The 20,278-nt window shown below is 45.0% G+C and overlaps 2 protein-coding genes across 6 annotated transcripts in view; one reads left to right on the forward strand and one right to left on the reverse strand.

Annotated features, from left to right (window-relative positions):
- The first annotated feature begins 522 nt into the window (after window positions 1–522).
- On the forward strand, window positions 523–12,312 carry LOC122174969 (aquaporin-7-like). Its single transcript, XM_042862304.1, has 8 exons — window positions 523–576; window positions 1,718–1,850; window positions 3,740–3,885; window positions 6,527–6,653; window positions 8,825–8,962; window positions 9,684–9,802; window positions 10,811–11,028; window positions 11,699–12,312. The coding sequence occupies exons 1-8, from the start codon at window positions 523–525 to the stop codon at window positions 11,856–11,858; spliced, it is 1,095 nt and encodes a 364-aa protein (XP_042718238.1). The 3' UTR covers window positions 11,859–12,312.
- Window positions 2,237–20,278, reverse strand: part of TPGS2 (tubulin polyglutamylase complex subunit 2) — a 25,554-nt gene continuing 7,512 nt past the window's right edge. The window contains exons 1-6 of one of the 5 annotated variants that reach the window (XR_006177293.1): window positions 20,043–20,235; window positions 18,803–18,916; window positions 17,155–17,315; window positions 15,037–15,290; window positions 11,634–11,804; window positions 2,237–2,892 (exon numbers count right to left, since the gene is read on the reverse strand). Coding sequence is in view for 3 of the 5 variants with exons in the window: in XM_042862382.1 (XP_042718316.1) it covers window positions 15,048–15,290; window positions 17,155–17,315; window positions 18,803–18,916; window positions 20,043–20,193 (669 nt within the window). In the remaining 2 variants the exon portion in view is untranslated. Of the gene's footprint in view, window positions 2,893–9,244; window positions 9,972–11,633; window positions 11,805–14,651; window positions 15,291–17,154; window positions 17,316–18,802; window positions 18,976–20,042; window positions 20,238–20,278 lie in introns of those variants that run through there. The other 4 variants (XR_006177294.1, XM_042862382.1, XM_042862383.1 and 1 more) reach the window with 4 other exon arrangements.

The raw sequence follows: 20,278 nt of genomic DNA on the forward strand, positions 1-20,278 counted from the left end.
TCCTTGAAGATCAGTGGCAATCAAATAATTCCTCTTCTGCTGACACAACCATCCTGCAGATTATGTCTGGATGAGTGAGCTTTAGCAGTCTGGGGCACGGAGGCTCTGACCCCCTGGCACCATTCTCTCAAAGAGTGAGGAGAAGGGCTGCACACTGGAGCAAGTTCCCACTCACATACAGCCACATTCCTCTGTCTTCAATTCTCAGCCCTGCCTAGCATGGTAAGACCTGTTCTAGTTTTATACAAAGGGGCCCATGATGAGAATGAAAACAGGCCAAGTGTCATTGACCTGTTGGGTAATGATTGCACCTTGAGTGGAAGTCACAAACTGCAGTGGGGAAAGCAATGAATGGGGAGGAGTTGGAAGTGGGCTGTGCCTCACGGGGAACTGATTGGAAAAGTCCCTTTAGGACCTTTCTGGAGATTATGGCATTCCTTGGTGCACCAGGTGCAGAAGGCATGGGTGTGCTGATGGCATGTGCGGGTGATGAACCTTCAGCCAGCTGTGGGGCAAGGGGTAATGGCGTGGGAGGTGGATGCTACATGGAAGGCCATGGAGACTGATGTCCTGGAGGTAGGAACACTGCTAATATTTGGAGAGTAAAGCCATCTGCTGAGAGATCAATACCAGCTGTCTCAGTGTCTGCTATCTGCAGAGGAGGAGATGAGCCCTAAACATTAGATGGGAGACCATAAAATGACGGTGCTTCAGGGTATGTCAAGAGGTAGCTGTCACAGCTCAGGTAGTACCAGTGTTGTACAAGTCTCTCTGAGACCTGGCCATGCCTAATTCAGCTTTCCTGAGGTCACGGAACCTGGTTCAACTTTTGGCCTTCCTTTGATGCAGTGTGCACACAGCCTGGATGCAGTCATGGAAAAATGGCCCAGCAGCCCCTTCCCATTGGGATCCTGCCTTGATTCCTAAAGGTGCCTGGAGAAGTCTTGGTGCCAGGGCTAATCCTGGCACCTTCCCTTAGTCTGGTGGAGTAGTAAGATGTTCTCATCCACTGTGGGGAGCTCCTCTGTTGTGCTATGTGCCAGGCTCCTTTCATTCTCTGGGGAGAAGTTAATACTCCACCAGCAGGTCTAATTGACTGGCAGCGTTCCAGCTGCTGATTAGCACAATTAAGAGATAAATGAGCTCCTGAGCACTGAGGAAATGTGCACTTTCAAACCAAGCGAGAGGTGTTTCTCCTTGTGGAAGTGTGACAGCTCTGGAGTTCATGGGGACTCATCCAAACCAGGGGAGTGTTTAGCCTGGCTTTTCAGCATGATTTGTGTCAACACCAGTACTAAAAGTGGGCCTTTGGCTGTACCAAAATGCTCTGCTGAGACTTTCCTTTCCAAACTGAGATCTATATTACTAGTGATGGAAGAGTACCTGCCCTAGGGAAGGAAATGTATTTATGTTAGCAAGTGATGGCATAATGCATGATGGAAAACTTTGTACATCTTCATAGAGTCAATGCTGAGTGAAGTCTGAACAGGTGAGTGAGTCAAGGTAAGTATCAGGAGCAGAAGGGAGCTGAAAGGGAGCATTCTGTTCTGATAAAACGTACAGGAAAACCTTATAGGATGGTACCTTGTAAGAAGAGTTAACTCATGACTGTGTTGGGCTGATGCTGGTGCGTGAACATGGTTGGAACATGATTTTGAGAATTTGGCTGGAAGTTTGAAGAAACTGTAATGTTCATGGTATCAAGGTCTGGTAAAAGGCTTCCACCAGAAGTAGGGACAAAAAGTCCTTACAGCTAAAACGAGACAAGTCAGGTCATGAAAGGGAAGAGGTGGTGTTCATACTGGTAGGGGGCTTTTTGATGACCCTAGAGCCCCTTGCCAGCCCCACAGGTGAGTAAAGTCAGGCAAACATGAACAAGCCACGCTGGGTGACTGCAGCTCTGCTCCCAGCCTTTGGCTGACTCACCAAGTCACCTCAGCTGGGTGCACATAGCTGGGGCAGCCCATCTCTCCTGGTGCTGTGCACTTCTGCAGGGTCCCTGCTACGGACTACAAGGGATGCCAGCTGCTGGTCTGACTCACAGATTTGGCCTGAAATGCTTATTCTAGGTGGGGATGGACTGCCTTTTGGAGCTGTTCTTCTCTGCTCATGGTAAAGTGGAGGCTGACAGGTCCAGTTTCACACATTTTGGTTTTGTGCGATGATACTCTGCCCTATAGGACTCGCAGAAAGCTTCCATTATTTTCATTTCATTAGCAGACTACCTTCATTTGATGTATGCAAATGTATTCAAACAGAACAAAACAAAACTAAAACATTCTCGCATATTCAGCATCTGACAGAGGAACTCGTTTGAACACTTTTAGATGAAAAATTAATGCCTCAATGCCATCTTGTGGAACGAACTGTGTAAGAGGGCAGGCAGTGTGAGAGGCACATCCAGTGCCACTGTGATTGGTGATGCCAGTCCAGAAGCATGCTGGAATTCTAGTGGGTTTGCTGGCAGTTTCAGTGATAGTGCTGTAAATACTATCACTACACCAAACTTTGCTTTTTTTCTCTGATAACCAGTCCAAGTCCATGGGAGACCAGCATTCCCAGAAAACATTTCCTCATTTTTCAGCATGAATTAGAATATATAGATGCCTATAGTTAAGGCTTGAATAAAAGAGAAAAACTTTTCAGAAATGTAGCAGCTGTCTTTGCTACATAAGTGGAAGGAGTCTGCGTGAAGAACAATCCAGGAATCAGAAGTGAAGTTGCAGGTCTGGCTGTGGGTATGAACTGACTTGACCCTCTTCCATCTGAGAAATGCTGTGAAATCTGCAGGCATTACTCCAGTACATAGGACCCTTCCCCGCTGCAAGCCAATGACCTGCAGAGGTGAGAGGAGAAGCAGCTTCCCAGGTTCTTTCTTACAGATGCTCAGTCCTACAAGGGAGAGAATAGATCATGAACCTTTGCAGTGTGTTACTGCAGAGAGGACAGTGAGGGCTGAGCCCTGTGTCCCCATCAGGGCAGCCGCCTCTGGCTCTTCCGGAGCATACCTTACAGAAAGACACTGAGAAGCTGCAGGTTAAGAGAAAAGTGGAGAAAACCAACCAGAAGTTAGGCACAGCACAGGGTATGCACAGGGAGAGCAAATGTTCAACCTGGCGCAACACCCAAGGTGTTGTGCTTTGCCCAAACACAGGCAGAGCTGCACGTCAGCACCAGGCATCCTCACCGCAGACTGGGCATGCATCAAGCCACCCTGCCAAGCACCCGCAAATGGACCTAATCCATCCTGTTAAGGAAAATGGCACCAAACCATTGGCTAGGGGGTTATAGTGCAAAGCATCACCGCAGTTCCTGTTCAGCACTGTCCCTGGAGGTGTTCAAGAAACTTTTAGATGTTGTACTATGGGACATGGTGCAGTGTGGAAATATTCGTGGCAGGCAGACGGTTGGACTGTATGACCCTGCAGGTCTTTCCCAACTGTGGTGATTCTTTGACTCCATGATTGTAAGGCTATGGAGAAAGAGATTGGCCTTAGGAGCACACCAATCTACAGCTCCACTGCTTGGAAGATGGGCAGAGACTCAAGAGATTGCAGCACTCTGCTGGCAGAAACAATGCATGCTCACCATCTAGTTTTAAAAGGATGGTGTTTGTGTGTGGAAGCTTCAAAGCTTGCAGCTACTTTATTGGCTTGTTCATCTTTAACCAAATGAATGAAGGTGTCTGGGGTGAAGGGAGGGTGCCAAGTTTCAAAGGGTAACAGCTCAGTGCAATGAGCTGTGCTGTCTCAACAGGACCTTCTGTACAGCTGCAGGCTGGATCCAGAGAGAAAAATGCTGGAGAAGATTCAGAAGATGCTGACAATCCATAGCAGCTCTGTCAGGGAGCTGCTGGCAGAAGCACTGGGGATGTACGTGCTGATGGTAAGGAGGAGGTGTGCCCAGATGTGTGTTTGTGCAGCACGAGTGAGGGCAGCATTTGCAGCAGAAAGCTGTAAGACCTGATACTTCCTATCACATCCTCAGGGCTGCTCAGCAACAGGCTATTACTCTCTGCTGGTGCTGCAGATGATGCTGATGCTTTTCTTTAAACCATGCTGGAAAGGATGGGGTGGCCTGCAGCATGTGGCCTGCAGCCAGGATTCTGCTTATAGTTGTTACATGCTGGCAAATGGATGGTGCTTATCTCAAATCATACAGAAACTCTCCTTTTGCTTGAGGCATTTGTTGCACACCAAAAAAGTGAAGTGGTTTTGAGCTTTTGGGCTGCTTGGAGGTGCAGAGGGGAAGAGGGTGAGGAAGGCAGGGGTGAGGCTTTGCAGTCAGAATTGATCTCTGTTAGCAGTGACGTGCCCACCAAGTTTAGAACCTTTGTGCACTGGAACAACACAGCAGAACAAGATCCCCTCTCTGCAAAGGCCTGGTGCTGATTTACCCACCTGTGCTTCACCTGTAGCACTTCTAGTTTGAAAGCAGCACTTTGGGCCAGATGGAGGATGAGGGATAATCCAAACATCTCATGCTTTAGGACATTTGCACAGGAGACAGATAAGATTAGTGTGAGCACGGGGGCCCTCAGACACACCTGTCCTTACAGATGTCATTTCTTGTTTCCATTGGCAACAACTGTGTGTGCAAAGGATGCTTTCTTCTCATCACATCTTACTGCATGTCCTGCCCCTTGAAGTTCACTCCTGCCACACAAGTAGTTTTACACATTGGAAGTTAGACTACAGACTCCCGTGACTGGCCAGCTGAGCTGAACAAACCATTTGCCTTTCCACTCCCTTTCTTTTTTTTGATGGCTGGACACCCCTGGTCATAAAGAACAAGTCTGAGGGACCCTGCCAGGGCATTCAGTGTAGGGAGGAAAGTATCACTTGCACTAGGACAGTCCAAGGGAGATTTTGGAGCTTTCAACCAGTGCTAGCTCTTTCCTCACTGAGCCCCATAAGGGAACAGAGCAGGAGGAGGGATACTGCACACTGTCCCCATCAAGGACTGGTGACAAGCAGCATCCAGCATCTGAATGCAGCATCCAGCATCTGACCCTTCAGCAACTCCAGGGCCCTCGTTGCAGCTGGAAATGTGCTGGTTGCATCCCTTGGACTCCTGGCTGGGTTTTGTTGGGAGGATGGTATACAGACCAGGACTCTTTTAGTGAACAATTGACTTTCCTAAAGGAGGGAACAATGCAGGGAGTAAATGGCATGAAGAATGGAGAGGCAGGAAAAACTCCTACTCTGTGTCTATGAGAACAGGTGACCAGAGGTTTGGGTCTGTGCTGAAAAATAGGTTCTCTGTCCTGTGCTTTTATTTGTTTATTTTTTTCCCAGGGTAGTGTTGTTGAGCTCTAAAAGCCAGGGCTCCCGCCTTGCCCTCCTTGACTGCATACCATCCTGCCAAAACAGAGCTTTGTGCATTTGGCTTCCAGATCTGGCTTTGGAAAAACTCAGAAATGGGTTGGCAGAGTTTTTGCAATGATTTTGCAGTTGCTGAGGGACATCAAGGATACTACATTTTGGGGTTTTGCTGAGGCAGGCTGAGAGAAGGTCCCACACTGAGGCTACAGCTTCATGCAGAACACAGCGTGGTCTGTGTATACAAGAAAGATAAGAGCAGAGTTTCTGGGAGGCAGCAGATTTGGGAGATGTCTGAAAGGGAGAGCAGACACATGAGATAAAATTTGAATCCATGCACAGCAGTCAGTAAAGATTCAGATCAAAGCAGGACAGGACAGAGCAGAAGTTAGATGGTACAGGGCATGCTTTCAAAGTTCTGAGAGGTTGCAGATGCAGAGCCCTCAAGAGAAGCTTTGTCCTTCTCCAGATTTGAATATTAGAACTGTGCAAGAATTGATTTTTCCAACCTCAATGAATGAGTGAAACAGAATTTATCCTAAGGCCAGAGCAATTTCTTAATATGTCCTTTCCTGCTGGAGAGTGTTTGCATTTCTTTTTCATTTCTTTTCCAGTTTCCTTTTAGTCACTACAAAAATATTGGAACTAGTTGTTTTCAAACTGAGCAGTATTTGTGTCAAAAACTTCAACTGGAATTAATGTCCTAGTTTTTGGCTGAAACAGGTTACCAAAATTAGAGTTGAGTTTGGCAAACAGCTGTGTGTTTCCTGAACTACTCTTTTTGGTCAATAAACTGCACACCAGGAAAGGAAAGATGACAAGAACTTGCCCACCCTCCGTCCATATGGCATGGGGCATGTTCTGGGGTGGCTGTGGTGAAGGTCCCCAGGCTCATATCCCTTGTGCTGCAAGCACAGTTTGCCACCATGTGTGCACCATAGACACTATATCTGGGTCCTAATACCAAATGAAGACCAGAGCATCTGCTTTGGTATGGTGGAATATGCAGCAGTAAGGGGTACCCAATCTCCTGCTCAGTTTTTGGAGAGAAGGGGTCATTTTCACTTGATCTGACCATGGGCACCTTAAGCTCTTCCCATTTTTGAAGGATAATCGGTATTGCAGAAAAAGCTACAAGGACACTCAATCCACTATGGCAATAACATTACTTTAACACCCCTTTCCCTTTATTTTCTATGCATTAGGTCTTGGGCTTATCCTGTGTGGCACAAGTGGTATTAGGAAAAGGAGAATTCGGGCAGTACCTGAGCATCAATTTGGGATTTGGCATTGGGGTCACCATGGGGATCCATGCAGCTGGAGGCATCTCTGGTAAGACACTTGAGCATAATCTCTATGTCTCTAAAGGCCCCGGTGCCAGGGGCAGCAGGAGTGCTTGCAGAGCAGTGGTTGATGGCACAGCATGGTGGAGCTCTGGCCTCTCCTGCAAAAAATTCAATCCTTCAGCCCCAGAGAAGAGCAAAACAGGTGTGATGAACCGTAGCTGTCATGGGGTCAGCCTTGTGATCCAGTGATCACAGCCAAGACCTCGGTGGAGAGGCGGCACCGAGGAGGTCACAATGCACAGCCAGGTCAAGAGCAGCAGGGGAAGGGCAGTCCTTGTGTACTGACAGTCTGCTGACTCCAAAAGCGCTTCACGGGCTTAGAGAGATGGGATGATGGTCCAGGTGAGGCTCCTGCAGCTCTTCTGCAAAACTTGGCTGTCAGAGCCAGGATTACAGGGCTGCCCGGTATGAAGATTAAACAGGGTAGGGCAGCCAAGCACCCAGAGTGTTCTGGGGTTGAAGAGGAGGGGCACTGCAGAGCAAGTTGTTCCCACATTGTTCACGAGAGGAATTAAGGCCCATTGTTCCCTCAGGGCTCTGCCAAAGCAGGGCAGGACATGTGTTGGGTATTCTTGGGACTTCCTGCTCACCGGTGGGGATGGGCAGAGGCAAGTGGGGCAAGAGAATGGCAGAGATGCAGTCCCTTGCAGTCAGCAGTAACGTTTCAGAAATGCCCATGTTAGGCACTTGGGTTATGCCATCAGAACGTGGCCCGAGAGATAAGGAGATCTGGAAGCATGCTGCCAACATGACCCATGAGGAAGTAAATCATTTATTGTAAGTGAAAGCTTACTGTTGATGTTGCAACAAGGAATAGTATGGAAATTTTCTCCTTATCACCCACACTAGGCACCCCCCTGCAAACTCAGGGGGTGGTGTTTCAGGAAGTGATGTTTCGGGGCCATAGGGTGATATCTCTCACATGACAGAGCATTACCTTTGACTTGTGCAATTTCTGCATTCATTTGCACCAAGTTAAGTGATTAAGGGCTCTAGTGGGCAGAAAATCAAGGCAAGTAAGTCTTTGTTCTTGAACTCTGGATCACAGAGGTGTCTAAGACTAGGGACAGCTTTGAAAATGTTTTTTCTGTGCAGAGAGTCAACTTTAAGTCTCCCTAAGAAGCTGTGGAGACACACTGGGAGAAGTGAGCTAAGCAAAGGAGGAGAGGTCTCAGATCAGCCAGCAGAAGGGTAGCTCCGGGGCCAGTAAGGGCTCCTTGACATTGCGATTTGGCTTCATTTATATCACAAGATGCTTCTTGTGACCCCTGAAGTGGCTGGTCATCCACACAGAGGACCAGAGAAGTTTGAAGGAAAAGAGATCTTCCCCCACTTCTCTTGCAGCTGTGGGATGGCAGCAGGTGCTAATGCACTTTACCTCACTCCGTCCTGCATTTTGATGATGTGGTGTTAGACTGGATCTTATCCCTTTCCAAATCCGTGGGAGGAGAAAGCTAAATGTTGGAAGTCGTAAGGAAATGCAGTCCGGTCCCCTACAACGGAAGGACAGTGTCTGCTTCAGACCCATGGCTGTAACCATGGTCCACAAAACTGATCATTCTATTCACTCCTTGCTGCAATGACTTTGAGATGTAAGTCCCTGCTGACAACCTCATGCAGAATTTGCTTTGCAAATGTGATCAATTCTGCGGTTTGTTTCCCCACTGCCTCATTACCTTGCTGCCAAATGTGTTATCGGCCCACAGCTCCACATCAGCTGGAGAGATCTGCTCTGTCAGGATCAGACATTTTCAGATGTTTTCAGAAGGCTTTTTTTTCATGGTTTGAGATACAGTACAGCTCACCTACCTATAGCCTGGGGGTGATGAGTCTAAGGTTTGGGATCTCTTTAAGTTGAACCAAGGACGTTCCTGTAGGAGAGGACCAAGAAAGCTGCCTTTGACAGGTGAGATGACTGACTCTCTGGATGCAATCTGTGGATGTCTAACTCCAAAAGAAAGGACTCTAAGGACTCCCTCCCTGCATCTCTCAGCTGCCACAGGAAAGGAGTCAGTTTTGCATTTATATAGAAGGGAGACCCTGCCCTGGTAGTCTTGGTGCTTGCTGTTTTGGAGCAAGCTCTGGGATGTCAGGTATGGGGCATGCTCCAAATTAGGAGCAACAGGGCCAATGTATCTCTCCTTTGCGGTTTTGCAGGAGCTCATCTGAATGCTGCCATCACACTCACACATTGCATTTTTGGAAACCTTCCCTGGAGAAAGCTTCCAGCTTATCTGCTTGGCCAGTTCCTGGGCTCCTTTCTGGGAGCAGCCACTGTCTTTGGACTCTACTACGGTATGGTTATGTCTGTATCACAGGAATTACTGTGGGTACTTTTTCAATCTCAACTCACAGTTCATCAAAAATGTTTTTTGTCATAGCACCCAGTGTGATGTCATGACTTCTTAGATCATGGGCCAGACGTTCATGGCTCAAAGCTAGGGCAGGGCCCAGATATCTCTGGAAGGATATTCCTGGAGAACACCTCTCCTTTTGCATAGGGCATTCCCACTGCCAAAGCCTGGTAATTTTGTAAAAAAAATATATATTAAGAAAAAGAGTAAAAACACACGTTTTGTCAGCAAAAGGCCTGCAAAGGCTTCTGTTAGTTGTGTTACCAAGAATCAGCTACAGCTAGAGCTCTGGTCTGTGTAAAATAGGACAGCAATTCATGTTTATGAGCAGAGGACCCAACACTGGTAGGCTCCAGCATGCCTCACTTTCTGAGAAGTGGGGGAATGGAGGCCACTCAGTGCACCCAGAGCATCCAGTCCCATGTCTCTGAGCAGGGACAGGGAGTTGGACTGCATAAAGAAGCAGCTGCAAGCTAAAGTCTGTGATGACAGTATCGCAGAGATTGTGTCCTTCAAGGGATGTGTTGATTCCATCCTATCTATCTCTCATTGCCTCTCTTTGTGTCTTTGCTGACTGCAGTGGGTGAACTTGTGAATATGCCATGTGTGATGAACTCTGTACTGGCCACTGTCCTTACTCCTGTAATTCTCATCTCTCCTAGAAGCGCTGTATGACTATACCAAGGGGAATTTTACAGTGACAGGACCAACTGGCACAGCATCGATCTTCTCCACTTACCCTTCTCCCTATATGTCCTTATCCGGGAGCTTTTTCTCAGAGGTCAGTGGGGACGGCTGTGGTGTGTTGGGAAAAGTTGGGTGGTAGTAGGTCCTAGAGCAGGTCTGGGCAAGGAACTCAGTTCTACATGTGCACACTGTCACCACCTAAGCTACAAGCAGCCCACCATCCAGGCAGATGCTGACTGGTAGCGTCCAAAGCTTCTTGAGAGCTGAGAAAGAGCACAGAATGATGAGGTCAGGGGGGTAAACTGTCAGGGTCAAGGGATCAGCAGGCTTCTTCTTTTGTTTCTGAGCTGAGGACGCTGTGCCTGGACAGTCAGGAGGATGGTGAGAGCTGGAGATCCTGCATATAACCATCTGACTGCTCTGTCTCCTGTGATCGCGCGGTTATCTTGCTACACAAGAAACCAAGTGAAAATGAAAACATGCTACCAAGAACTACAGGGTTCCTGCTCTAGTAGTATCTCTGCAAGCTCCAAGTCCAAGGTCCTCCAGGGACATTTTCTGAAGCAGATAGAGACAGGAGTCATCATCTCTATACAAACAACTGTCACTGATGTCCTAGGCACTGCAGATCTATGATTGCCTACAATGTGTTGTTACAGACAGGATATTCTATTTCCCAGATAAGAATCCATTATCTACCTTCACTCTTAACAGGGTGGATGCAGCAAGCTATATAATCCATCAGTCTTGCCAGGAATGATGAGATTTGTCTCGTGATTTGTTTGTTATGGCTCTGTGTCTGTTGAACAAAAAGTACTTTAAATAACCTATGCACCTAACTTGAAAGATGGAGGGTGCTGACAGTTCTGAGAAGCTTGTGTCACTTCTAGAATATTTTTGTTGTTGATGTGGACACATTTTCATTGGGAAATGACTTGTCTCTTTTTCAGAGTCACTTATAAGGAAGGAATAACATTAGGGTCCCTTATGACTTATCATCCCACCTGCTCAGACAGCCTGGGAAGTCTCTCTTTGCTGAGTGGGATCCTCCTGCCTTTGCTGCTCTCTCCCCTCACCTGTTTTCCCTTTACTACTCCTGCAGTTTATGGCGACGGTGATGTTGTTCTTGGGCATTTTGGTCATCCATGATGAGAAAAATAATGGAGCCCTGAAAGGCACACAGGCTCTGCTCACGGGTATCCTGGTTCTGGGCATCGGTATGGGGATGGGAATGAACACAGGCTACGCCATAAACCCCTCCCGAGACCTGCCGCCGAGAATCTTCACAGCAATTGCTGGCTGGGGAATGGATGTCTTCACGTGAGTGACCTGGGTTCACACTGTACAGCTCTCTGGGAATGAGAAATGCCCAAGATAACATGCTCATGGAGCCTGTGTACTCCTTTACAGAAAGCAAATATTGTGCACAGAGAAGCCCCATGCACCCTGTTCACAAAATCTGGGATATGCAGTTCTCCAGTATAGGATTCACCTTGACATTTGGATGTCCCAGTTTAGAAACCAGGAACAATTCACCTCTTAGCTAGAGATTGAGCTGTCATTGCAGTGACTGGAGAGACTGTGATTTGGCTCACCAGAAAGCAAGTACTTGAAGCTGGAGTGCTGAATTGCTTTCCTAAATTTAGATGTCTGTATCTACTCTACTTTCCAGAATCTACTAAGATGGCTTCGCACCACAGCTTTTTCCATGGTGAAGGCATTAGTACAGTCTCTGTCCTGTCTCAGCTGCTCATTTTCACGAAGACCATGCTGAGCCAGTTTCCCAGGCCAAAAGCAAAAGTTACCTTCCTTCTAGCTACTAGACTGATGGATCCAGAGTTTATCTAAGCCATCTGGACAGTTGAGAGTGTGAAATGGCACCAGACACCTCTGCTCACAAAGCTCAGCCCTAGCACTCAGCTCACCTCAAAGCAGCGGGGCAGCAGTTTCTGTGTGGCTCACTGGATGCCTCTTCTGTGTTTCATTTTAGGGCTGGAAATTATTGGTGGTGGGTGCCACTCGTAGCTCCGACACTGGGAAGTCTTGCTGGCGGTTTAATCTACAAACTCTTAATTGATATTCACAATCAACCTGTCCTGGAGCATGGAAATGAAAAAGGACAGACAATCATTGAAAGTGCCACATTGTGATGGCCATCCTGACAGCAAATCCTGGGTGGACATGTGCATTGACAGCTGAAGACTAATCAAGTGGGTAAGGGAACGTGCAATGGCATTGCTGAAGTGCATGCTTTTCTCACCTTGCAAGTGAATAAATGAGAGAGTAGCTTAATATAAATCTGTTCTGCTTAACCAGACAAACAGGGTCTCTACGACACTGGGCAGACCTGAGAAGGTCAAGACCTGTTTATGAACTGAAGAAATTATTCAATCTTTCTGAGTAAAAATCTGCTCCCAAAAATCACATTCTGGAAATGCAAAAGTCCAGTCGCCTGTAAGTTAGTTGCAATCACATGTAAGATTCAACATGGCTGGAATAAAAATCAGTCAAATGAAAATCAGGGAATACCTACACTGTTGCAGAAACAAAGAAGTTTTGATCTGGAATACTCTGCTAAAAAATTGTAGCTATTACACTGATGAATCAGAGGCTCAGATTTTTTTCCATTCGCTAACCTGCCACCTTAACTGCTATCCAGTTTGTCAGAGCACAGAGAATCAGGTTGGAGGGGACCTTCATCTTCCAGCCGCCTGCAGAGAGCAATGGGCAGGCTTGCCAACCAACAAATCAGGCTGCCAAAGGCCCCTTCAACCTGGGCTGGAATGTCTGTAGAGAAGAGCAAGGACAGTCCCATTAAGAACTAGTTTGGAGAGTTTTCCTCACTGAACATAACCTCACTGGTATAGGCTAGATGTTTTGCACTAAGCAGGTGTGATGGAGCCGCATGCATTGCAACTGATGGGTTAGACTTTAACTACAACCTTATGAGAGGATTCAGACAACTTCTGTGGTAGCATATCCAAATGTCAAAAAAACTTGATTCTCCACTTTGATTGTTAGAGAAACATGGGAATACACCACTGTACTCCTGCATCAATTCTGCAACATATGTCTGAATGAGGAAATGGGCAAGCAGTAGACTTGCAGATCTGTAGCACCACTGGACCAAAAGTATGACACCATCAGCAGTATCAGCCTATCTCTGCGCTGGGTGATAAGGCAAACTTTTCTGGGAGATGCTTTATGCAGGAATATGACTGTGGTACAAGGGCTGGACGTACAGAGACACAATACTCTGCACTGTTCATCATCACTGTCACACAGAATTTCAGAAACTGGCATTTACTGGCTTTAACAGCCATTCACATCACAATACCAAAAGGATTACTGCTGTATTACTGTGGCATGTGATTAGATGGTAGGTACCATATCTGTTTCCTCAGAGTTCTTCCTTAGAGTTCACCATTTATTAGTAGAGCAGCTACTCCGGGCACAAGATGCACCTCAGATTAAGAGGGCAAAAGAGTACAAGAGGATTTTCTTATGTAGGGGGTGGTAGAGGATAGATGTCAGGCAACTCCTGTGCTTTCTGTCAGCAATCTCCATTAAAGGTGGGCTGCAGTAAGTGCTAGAAGCCAGCAAAGTGTATCAGAGACAGAGATGCTGACTGCAGAAATCCTGACCAGTGAACATAGGATGGAAGTAGAAAAGCTGTCACACAGCTGAGCCTTTTCATCTATGCAGCTCAGGGTGGGATCAGCTTAAAAGATGTGTAACTTATCCCTTCTCAGTGAAAGTCTCTCTGGTGCACTAAAACAACAACAACAAAAAATCCAGCCTGCACCCTACTGTTATTGTACATCCTTCTGCATGCGCTCCCAAAGGTATTTCAAATACCCAATGACTCTGGAGGAAAATATTTAAATCTTTATTAAAATTCTATTAAGCGTTTAACAGGGTGGCTTCATCTTCCTGAAGACCATACAAACACTTGCAAAAGACTCACAACATCCCTGTGAGGTAGGTTTGTCTTATGTAATTATGTGAGCATTTCATAAATAAAAATGCTGTTATTTAAATAATCAACTCTTATTTGGAGATGGTGACTTTTATTTCCCTGCTTAGACATAAAACATGCTACCAGGTGGCTTCAGCATATGGACAAACTGGCACATAAAAGTAATGGAAATGGATGCAACTGAACATCAGAAATCAGTGTGCTAAAGTGCAGTTCTACCCTGAAAACATCCAGTACAGAAAACCAAGGGGTCCTCCTGGCTGACAGGACTCTGCTGCCCTAGCTCAGCATTTCCCACAAAAGGAGAAAGTGGAGACAGTGAAGGACCTTGCAGGTTCTGATTGCTGGCAGGCTAATTGGAAAGAACATCATACAGACATCACTATCTGAAAAGAAATGGTACAAAGTCTAAGAAGTGGTCTGGACTGTACAGCAAGTGTCTCTAGGCCAACACAGAGACATGGAAGCCCTGGGCTCCTCCTCAGTGTGAATCAGAGCAGAAGTGGGAAGGAGCACAGGAAATGTAGAGTTCGAATCTGTCTGAAGTGGAAGATATTTCTTTGTTCTGTGGGTTCCAGCCTGCTCCCATAGCATGCAAGGTCAGGACACTTTACTTTGAAAGGAAATGATAGAAATATACTCTGTAATTCAGCATGAATGATCTATTAAAGTAACAGTGACTTTAAGTTTACTTTCATTTCACTGCTGTAGTTACACAGGAATAACAGGTTCTCTACAGAGCAGTGACATCAAGGGCTTCTTCATGCCCTCTGAAAAGTACATACTGCAAGCAGGACGGAATTAATCAATGCCTCAAGGTTTGTTATCCAAGTTGCCTGGAAATACACCCCTTCCATGAAGGGTCCAGAGGGCAAGGTGTGTGAGGAGTGGCTGAGGTCCCTTGGTTGGTTCAGTCCAGAGCAGAGGAGCTCAGGGGATCCCTGATGGCTTGCAGCTCCTCACAGGGAGTGGACAGCAGCACCGAGCTCTGCTCTGTGTGACAGCAACAGGGCCTGAGGGAATGGCATGGAGCTGTGTGAGAGGAGGGGCAGATGGGTGTTAAGAAAAGGTTCTTCACCAGAAGGTGGTGAGCATGGAACAGGCTCCCCAGGGTAGTGGTCATGGCACTAAGCTTGACGGAGCTCAGGAAGTGTCATCATCGATACGGCTGAGTTTTGGGTGGTCCTGTGTGGAACCAGGTGCTGGAGTTGATGATCCTTCCAACTTGGGGTACTCTATGATTCTGTGATTCTATGGTTATATTTCATGCAAATCTTGCATCCTATTCACACAAGTGGAGCTCGTTTGAACCACTGAGATTTGCATCAGAAAACATCAAAACTTCTTACTTTTTTCAGGGTCAGATCTGTGGGTCTCGCTTCCTTGAAGAATTCCCAGCTAGTGAGGAAGTCTTGGTGGAGGACATGATAGTGTTGCTCTTTTGGACACCTGCTGGCTGGGAGGGTTGTTTCTTTTTCATCACTGGTGTTTTGTTCTTGCTTTTAAATACCTTATTGGGGTCCAGCTTGTTTACAAAGGAATCAGCTTCTTCAGAGAGAAGAGTTGTGTTTATTGTTATGGGTTTATACATGTTAAACCATTGCTGGAAGACAGGATGATGGAGAAGGAGTAAGTTAAATATCAAACTATAATTATACATTTTCTGCCTGTTTCTTCTCATCCTAGTGCCCTGATTTTAATCATAATCTGCATACCAATTTGCAATTTACAGGACTGTGCAAAGTCCCTTCTGATAGGGATACAGCCCTGGAGCTGCCTCACATTCCAGACAAGGAAGAGGAGAACCAGAAACAAACCTAACACTATTTTTCCTGCAGTGTAATTCCTATCAGGAGCAACTCTTAATCATCATAACACTTAAATAATATGAGGAAAAGCAAAGGGAGGAGATGAAACTAGGCCATTTTTATCTAGGCTCAGAGAAGCAGAAAAGATTAAAAACCTGGAATGAAAAAGTGCTTATGAAATATAAATTTTAGCTGCACTTCTCAAAAGATAGCCTGCCTCACTCTCTTCGCACATACAATATTATGTTTTTTTTTTTAAACTCTTGACACAAATGATTTTGTTTGTTTCTCTTCAGCCTGATTTAATGTTTAGAGGTGACCACAAGATTTTTTTTTTTGTTCCCATATGCCCCACAATTATGCCCTGAAGATCCTACATCTCAGTGCTTTTCCTCTCAGTTGTCCATTGATGAAGTCATGAAATAAAACTGCAGGGGTTAAAGTATTACAAATCTGAGACCATCCTTACTGAATTATTTAAGAAGATAAACAAAAAATCAATACCAAATATAAATAGAAATCTGTTCATATATTGCTTTATGGCAAAGGGCTTTAATATACCATCCCTAAAGACCTTTGCAAACGATAATGGTTAACATATTAGGAGGATTTAAACTAACAAAGGCTGCAAATGATTAGAGAGTATATGAATAATTTCGCTAAGTTTTGAGAATACACCGAATATAATGAAATATTCTAGCAAGAAAACTACAAAAAAGGCAGAGCACAGACAAATGCTAATATACTATGCACACAGCCCTGGCCACAAGGTAGTGCACAGTATGACAGGGTAGACACCAGAAATGCAAGGGGACAATCTGATAGAAGGGAATTCGACAGTGATTATAGCGAATAATTTCGGTGCACACACAGGGCTGAGGCAGGCAACATGTCATGTGTAGGTTAAGTGCAGGACATTCAACAGGCTTTGCCAGCATGCACTGCGTCAGCTCACACAAGGTGGAAGCTAAGTTAAGGCTGAAGGCCCAGTCAAGCACAGAGGAATAAACAGGAACCTCTAAGCGGGCTACTGGCAGAACAGGATGGCTACTTTAATGGTATAGAGGGTCTGGACTGTCTGTACTTGGAGTTCTCCTATGAGTGCTTCTGTGTTTGCTGGCATTTAAATTACTCTTCTAGGCACCATTTTTATCAAGATATTCCTTTGCAACTGATGAGGACAGGAGAAGAACTGGTATTCTTTGCTAGGCTGAAATTGATAGTTCTCCTCTGGGCTTCTGCCTAATGTATGCCTGGACTTCCCTCTCCACCTAGTTAGCAGTGGGATCTTGTTTGGTGCTATGCCTAGAAAGCTGATCTAGACAAATATCACTTAGACAAATGACTACATCTCCTCTAGCAGTCATGGAAATGGACGCTGGCCTCCAAGTCCAGAAAGCAAGCACTTAATTAGCTACCACACCTGTTAAAAGAGGTGAAAGGTAGAGATCAGTTAAGGTGAGAAAAGTATATTAACGCCATGTTAGTGAATTTACTGATGTAAATGACTGTTAACGTGGTAGGAGGGAAGGGCTCATGGCCCCTACCATGGCTCAGTAGGAAGGTCTAGTTAAGCCTACAGACTGTCAAAGGTTGGAAGATATTTTTCCCATCTATAATTAACACAAAATGCTGACAAGCTGGATTCTACTGTCTTACCTTGGCTTGAGGGCTGACTCCGTAGCTGGTGAAGGCATACTGCCACTGTGGGAGACCCAGGTGAGTGATGAGCAGGCGATAGTAGGCTGTGAAGGTTTTGGTGAGGAAATGCCAATACAGAGCTCTGTCTAGGAACCATATCTCTGTGTCTGGGGACACAACTGGAACCACACAAGCAGAAACTACATATTGTTGCTCTATAGCGATACGAGATCAATCCCTGACCCACTGTCAAGTGGGAGACAAAACATAGTTATGGAAAAGGCTGCACCTTCTAAAACCTAGCATCCCTGACTAACACAGATGATTATCCACAGGAGAGTGGTTTAATGGATAAGAGCTTGATGTCTGAAGAAATCCTGATTTCTCTCCCAGGATCACACAATAGCCATTACAATCACTTTCCCCACTGTAAAACCTATGCAATCCTATTTCTATCTAGCCTGGGACTGACACTCTATATTGAACATCTTCAGACAACAGCAACTTTGTAATGTAATTTTAAGGCATTATCATGGCCAACATTTATCTGCCTCACAAAATATAAACAACTAACTCAGCTGTTGGTCATATAGATTACTGTGTAAAGTCCATAACTCATGGGACAGTGTATTCTGCCAACAAAAAAACATTTTGCAAAATCTCAAAACAGTGATTAAACATTTCTCTGGTGGCAACAACCTTTGAAGAAACCACCATCAGATTACCAGCATAAAAATAAGTGATTCTACTTGGAAAATGGAGACTGAATGCTGTCAATTAAACACAGTCTCCTACACTGACATCAGCAGCAGTAAACAACACTCCTTTCCCTTGTTCAGGTTATCCATTGCATGGACTGAAATCACTACCACTGAAAGCAAGATGACAAGCAGTAAGTTTCTGCCCTGGAAGTTAAAGTCATATCCAATTAAAAACACAAGATAACAAACAAAGGCTTTTCTCAGGAACAGGTGTACCACAATTGCATAATCCCACGGTGTACATGCACGTACACAAACACCTACTGACCTGTGCACTTTGACAGATGACAGCTACTTTACAAGAGACCTGCATGTTCCACTGATCCCTGATTGAAAGCAACTTTTCTGGTATGCTTTAGTAAGCACAGCTCATCTCATGTCTTTTGTTCTGCCTTTCAACCTCTCCCCAGCAAATTTTGACCTATCTGGGAGGTCTGCATGCACATGCAAGGAGACTGAAACAGTCTAAATTGGGCTGACTGAGACGAGGACTTTTTTGTCTTCCATCTTTTGCTACTAAGCACTTTATGTTTCTTATTAAAATATAAGCGAATTGTTGTAAGACATGCAAGTCACCAGACATATGTTAGCAGCTGAAAGTCCAGCTCACTGCATTACTTCAACATAATTGTCTGTCGGTTATATGTGAGTGCTTTCCTGTTTCAGTATACAATTACACTATGCATGAGAATTATTATAACTTAGACTCGAATTTTAAAAGGAGGGAAAGTGTTATCTCCAACAAAGCCACTGTAAGACTTAGCCACCGAGTTCAGCAGAGGCTGGATGTCTCAGTAAATGTCCATCTATAAATTGCAAAGGTCAAAATTCTACAATTCTATGTATATGCCTCCCAGATACAATCTGCAAAAAAAGATGGATAACTTTTCTCTTGTCAGTCTTACCTGGTTTAGTGTGCTTATAAACAAGACAAACTTTCCCATTCCCATTGCATGGGTCTAATTCAAAAATAAAACTACGAGAATCAAAGTGTGGTTTCTCTGGTTTGTCTTCATTACCTGAAAGCAGAAAAAAAAAACCTTGAAACATGTTTGGAAAACTATGTGTCAGCTGCAGTCTATTCATTTAGCAGTTGTTAATAAATTAGCTGAGAAAGAACTAAACCAGACCATTATATTTATAATTCTTGGAAAGGACTATATTCAGGCAGAGGTCTGAATATAATCAAGGTTTCAGTAGGAAAACAGAATCAAAATCAGTTGGCTGAAGAAGACATCAAGCTGCCTTATAGTCCTTTCCTGGCATAAGGTAGCATCAGCTTTATGGATGTCAGACAACAGGTATCTTATCATTTCTTAACAATCTCCAGTGCTCACAATGCCATAATTTCCATGCAGCTAAATGCACGGTTATAACTTACAAGTTTTGCTCACACTGATCTTGAATCTTCTTTCCTGCAACTGAAGTCCATTATTTCATTCAACCCACCTTCCTTTTTTCTGGCCCTATCTTCTTATTTTCTGAAGAAGTCTATTCTTTTTCTGTCTATTCTGTCTATTCTTTTTCTCTTGATAGAAGACCTTGATGAACTCGAAGAAAATACTTCTTCACACCTTCAGTGTGACATCAGCCTCTTTCTCAGCAGTCAAATGTTCTGACTCTCACTCAACTTGGCCCAAAACCAACTCAGAGCCTTTCTACAGGCCCATTTTAGAACTGTGCAGCTGCAAACTCTTGTGGTATATAGTTTTGAATTTTAATGCTTCTGAGGAAGAAGAGGGACAGGAAAGTTGTACTCTTCAAAAGAGCACTCCATGAAAATCAGGATGAGAACTCTTATGGGTTTCTAATTTCTACTCAATGCACCTTGTAAGTACATCAATGAAGGTCTTTGAGTCTAAATAGCTAAAAATGTAAAAAGGGGAAAAGGCAGAACAGGAGAATAGACAGATTGTTAAAAACAAATGAAAATAATACTAGTGATTAAGAGTTAACAATTCCCAACAGATTAATGGATACACAGCATGTAGGTCTACATCTGGAAGTTCTAGGGGACTAAAAGAATACGTATCATGGTCCAGCAGAGACAAAAAAACATCTGTTCCCATCCAGGTGCTATATTGTAGCATTAACTCAAAAGGAAGGAAGCAGACCACTTGTTCTAAGCTGTTAACAGCACCTTACCCTCCTCATCTGTGTCATCTTCCAGGTCAGCAAGAGATGGTGCATTAGGCACGGTGTACATGGAGGAACCTCCAAGCCGACAAAGCTTTGAGATACTATTAATCACCATGGAGCCCAGGGGCACTGGGGTATCTGCAATAAAACAGGTCATCAATTACATCCAGTACTAGGACAGCACAGAACACATTGCTTTTTCTCCAAACATATACTCAAGTCCTGCATTTTGGTCACAACAA

Source organism: Lagopus leucura, unplaced genomic scaffold (genome assembly GCF_019238085.1).
Source record: "Lagopus leucura isolate 7727_CA_CO unplaced genomic scaffold, USGS_WTPT01 Super-Scaffold_650, whole genome shotgun sequence".
In the NCBI taxonomy this organism is placed as follows: Eukaryota; Metazoa; Chordata; class Aves; order Galliformes; family Phasianidae; genus Lagopus; species Lagopus leucura.

Coding starts and splice junctions, on each gene's coding strand:
- LOC122174969 (XM_042862304.1), top strand. CDS start 523: ATGGCGTGGGAGGTGGATGCTACATGGAAGGCCATGGAGACTGATGTC. Junction 6,654..8,824: donor TGCAGCTGGAGGCATCTCTG/GTAAGACACTTG, acceptor GCGGTTTTGCAG/GAGCTCATCTGAATGCTGCC. Junction 11,029..11,698: donor TGGGGAATGGATGTCTTCAC/GTGAGTGACCTG, acceptor GTTTCATTTTAG/GGCTGGAAATTATTGGTGGT.